Genomic DNA, 3,736 nt, shown 5'->3' on the forward strand with positions numbered 1-3,736 from the left:
TATATGAGATTTCTTGGAAATGTATATTGGGGGTTGAAATTTTACTTTGGAAGAAACTGCATGTCGTTTTGAGAATACGGAACTGACTTGTCTTCCAAGTTGAAATGATTGAATAGTATATTTCTTTATTCGAAAGATATGAACGTATTGTTATTTTATATTTAGTCTTACTCATACTAGCAAATTCAATTTGCTGACCCATGTTTGCTTTGTTTTGCAACGTGGGTGTGTTCTTGGAAACATAGATGGTGGAGTGCAGTGGATGAAGACACGTGATTTGGAGTTGCTCTTGGAGTCTTCTGGTTTAAGTTTTTCTGAAGTGTACGGTTTTGTTTTGAGACAGATGTAATAGAGTTGGTTAGTTTCTTTGTAGTTTAATAATGTGATGAAGAGTTGTTCCTTTTAGTTTTCTAAGCACAACAGTTCTCCAAGTCGTTAGGAACTGATATGGATAGTTCCTGAACAAAGGGAAACTGATGAAGGCGATATATAATGATAAGGAAGGAATCGTGATGGCATATCTTAAAGAGTTACCTTTTAGATATAATCTTCCCATATACGATGGGACATTATGATCAGTAAGGAAACCTACCTCTCATAAGATATGGTCTAGATTTAGACTTCCATAAAGAGGGAATTCATAATAGGAAGATAGAGTCTAAAGATAGAAGGGAACTTACAAGCGGTGGAGACAGTCTTAACCCTAGGACTCTCAAAGCTCTTCCTATATAAACCATAGGGATTTCACTCTTAAGAACTACGCAAGATAGGATTTGATTCTCCAAAATAAACAAGGAGATACATAGGCAGCCGCCAAGCGGTTCAACCCTGAACTCACAATTATCTCATCCCTTCTCTACTCAGTAAATGCTTCCTGATCACAAAGCACAGAGGAAGATAAGGGGATACTCATAAATTCCCTTATATCTTGTGGCGCCGTCTGAGGGGACAAAAGCAGATAAATATTTGTTCCAAACGACTAATTTAGTCTAAAAAATTTTACTGTTGTGATGGCAGGAGCAAAGAAAACAAAGGGTGGTGCTACCACACGCAGCGTCGCTATCAGAGAAGAAGTGCACGAGATGCCTGAGGGGGGTGATAATATCGATCACCAAGACGTGAATAATCCCCCTCAAGGACCTATGACCATCCCCGATGGACCAGTTGCTCCCGATGCAGGCACCAGGAATAACGCTCAAGAGGAACGTCAAAATGGTGAAAATGTTGTCCTCACCAACCCAGAGTCTGTTCAGGCGAGCCAGGCGGAATAGGCTCTGGAACAGCAAAGAAGCAACCTTGAGTGAGAGTTATAGATGCTGAGGCACTTATACCAGTCTGACACAGGGAAGGAGCCACTCATTGATCTCGATGATGACAACCTTCCGGAAGGTGGTCGTGCTAGGAACCTAAGGCGTGGGGATCCAGTGCGACGCGAGCCATCTGAGTCAAAATACAACAACTCATATGAGGACTCAAGAACAGCCTCAGAACCAGAGTCAACTAACCAAGATCGTGATGTCGACCCTCGACACCGAAAAAGAACTCAGAATAGGAAACTTTCAACCAAAGAAAGTACATGGGAAACTGAGAAGAATGACCTGATCTGCCAAATGCATTAGATGACAGGCAAAGGGAGAAAAATGCAAGACTCCCTTGTTCAATCTGCCATAATGGGGTAGGCAAATCTCCTTTCGTGATCACGGATGATGAGGAAGCCATATCCTCAATGGTTCTGGACAACCGGTTCGATTGTCTTTAATGGCAAGTCAGATCCTGTGGATCACGTATTCAAGTATCGTGTCACTATGGGACAATATGAAAGATATGACCATGTCATGTGTTAAGAGTTCAAAGCCTCCCTGTCTGGATATACGCTCCAGTGGTACCACAGATTACCTGAGCGGCAGATTAGGTCCTCAGAGGAACTATTTAGGACTTTCATAGACATGTACTCGTGCAACAAGCATCAACCAAAACGGATCGATGCACTGTTCAACATTAAGAAAAAGGACGGAGAGGCATTGAGGTCCTACATGCAACGGTTCATGGAAATTTCAATCTAAATAGAGTCTTGTGACAAACAAACTGCTATAATAGCTTTCTAACAAGGGTTGGATGAAAACAATGCCTTATTCGGATCTCTTTCCAGGAAACCACCCCGTGATTTAGAGGAACTCCTAGACAGGGTTGAAACTCATGCGGGGTGTGAAGAAGATGTCCTGAACAGACGTCAGGAAGCGAAGAAGACTAATCAGGCAGTTCCTGTGGTCCCTCGAGAAGGGAACGGGAATTCTTCCCCTCAAAAATCAAAGAGATACCGTAATCGTGGTCGCCAAAGGGTCGAATCCCCATCAAAGGGACGAATGCACAGAGGGCAGTACCAAAATGTAGCCAGTAGTGCAGATGGAAAACCACAAAAGAAGCCACGTATGGAAGGAGCTGAAGAAGCTCTTCCCTCGATGGACAGAAACTTTGCCCCTCTGAACAAAATGCCGGATGAGGTTTTGGACTCGATGAAGAATCAGACTTACCTCAAATGGCCAGCTCCACTTAAGCCAGGCTCCTTGGGTACCCGAGACCAAAGGACCTATTGCAAGTTCCACAAAAGTAAGGGTAATAGTACTAGAGCCTGCATGACCCTGAAAAATGAACTACAGGATCTGATCGAAAGGGGGTATTTGAAGTAGTTCATAGCACACGAACAGGCGAACGCAGTACAGCCTGAGGAGATAAGTACATCAGTTCAAGATCCCACAGGTACTATACCGCTCAATGGCCGACTCCAGATAAATATGATTTAATTCTGGAAAGGCAAGTAAACGAAGTGGGCAGGTAATTGAAAAAGGTGCGTGATATCAGATGCACATCGCCAAGCAAATAAGGATCATGATTAACGAACTGACTACGGGTGCTCAGGTCAAAGCGGTACCCCAGAAAGATCCACTCATTCTTTTCATTGAGGCTAACTGTCTCAGCATCCAAAGTCCACATGAGGAAGTGTTGGTTCTCACACTCACTTTTGGAGATTATGATTTGTACCGCATATTGGTTTACCCGAGAAGTTCGGCAGATGTGTTAAACTATGACGCATTCAAAAAGTTGCAGATCCCAGATTCTGAGATGGTTGCCACCAACTCCAACCTGTATGGATTCAGCGGAGACAAAGCTCTAACAGTTGGGGAGATCCAACTACCTGTAGCTACTGGTCCAGTAACTCTTATAATAAATTTTGTTGTGGTAAAAGCTAACACATCTTATCACATGATTTTGAGCAGGACCTAGCTGCACAGACTCCGTGCCGTTCCCAACAACTATTACCAATATCTAAAGTTCCCACATAACGGGAAAATTGAGACAATCAGAGGAGATCAGGTGGCTGCCAAAACATGTTACGCTACGGCATCAAAGCAATCCCCACTCCCTTTTGAACCAATGGAGGTGGGGCAACTCGCCAAATAGAAATTACAGTTGGATCCCCCTCTCCCGGACCTGGTCCCAAGAGAGAGGGAGGATCCCCCCTCACTGGAGCCGTTAGAGGAAGTGGATGTTGGGGGAGGTAGCTCGCCAAAAACCACTTTCATCGGCACCATGTTGAGTTCTGAAGAGCACACGACTCTTATACAGTTTCTCTGAGAGCACAAGGATGTGTTTGCTTGGCCAATCGAAGAAATGCCAGGAATTGATCCCCATGTGGCATGCCACTGACTCAATGTCCACAGTGATGCAATAGTAGTCA

At 44.0% G+C, this 3,736-nt stretch overlaps 1 protein-coding gene across 1 annotated transcript; it reads left to right on the forward strand.

Annotated features, from left to right (window-relative positions):
- The first annotated feature begins 2,886 nt into the window (after positions 1-2,886).
- Positions 2,887-3,282, forward strand: LOC147505482 (uncharacterized). Its single transcript, XM_086605563.1, has one exon. It carries the CDS (start codon positions 2,887-2,889, stop codon positions 3,280-3,282), a length of 396 nt encoding a protein of 131 aa, XP_086461689.1.
- Positions 3,283-3,736: the final 454 nt, after the last annotated feature.

The sequence above is a fragment of the Coptis chinensis genome, chromosome 4 (assembly GCF_015680905.1).
Source record: "Coptis chinensis isolate HL-2020 chromosome 4, ASM1568090v1, whole genome shotgun sequence".
In the NCBI taxonomy this organism is placed as follows: domain Eukaryota; kingdom Viridiplantae; phylum Streptophyta; class Magnoliopsida; order Ranunculales; family Ranunculaceae; genus Coptis; species Coptis chinensis.

What these genes read in the sequence shown, in the direction of transcription:
- LOC147505482 (XM_086605563.1), top strand. Translation starts at nt 2,887, where the DNA reads ATGATTAACGAACTGACTACGGGTGCTCAGGTCAAAGCGGTACCCCAG.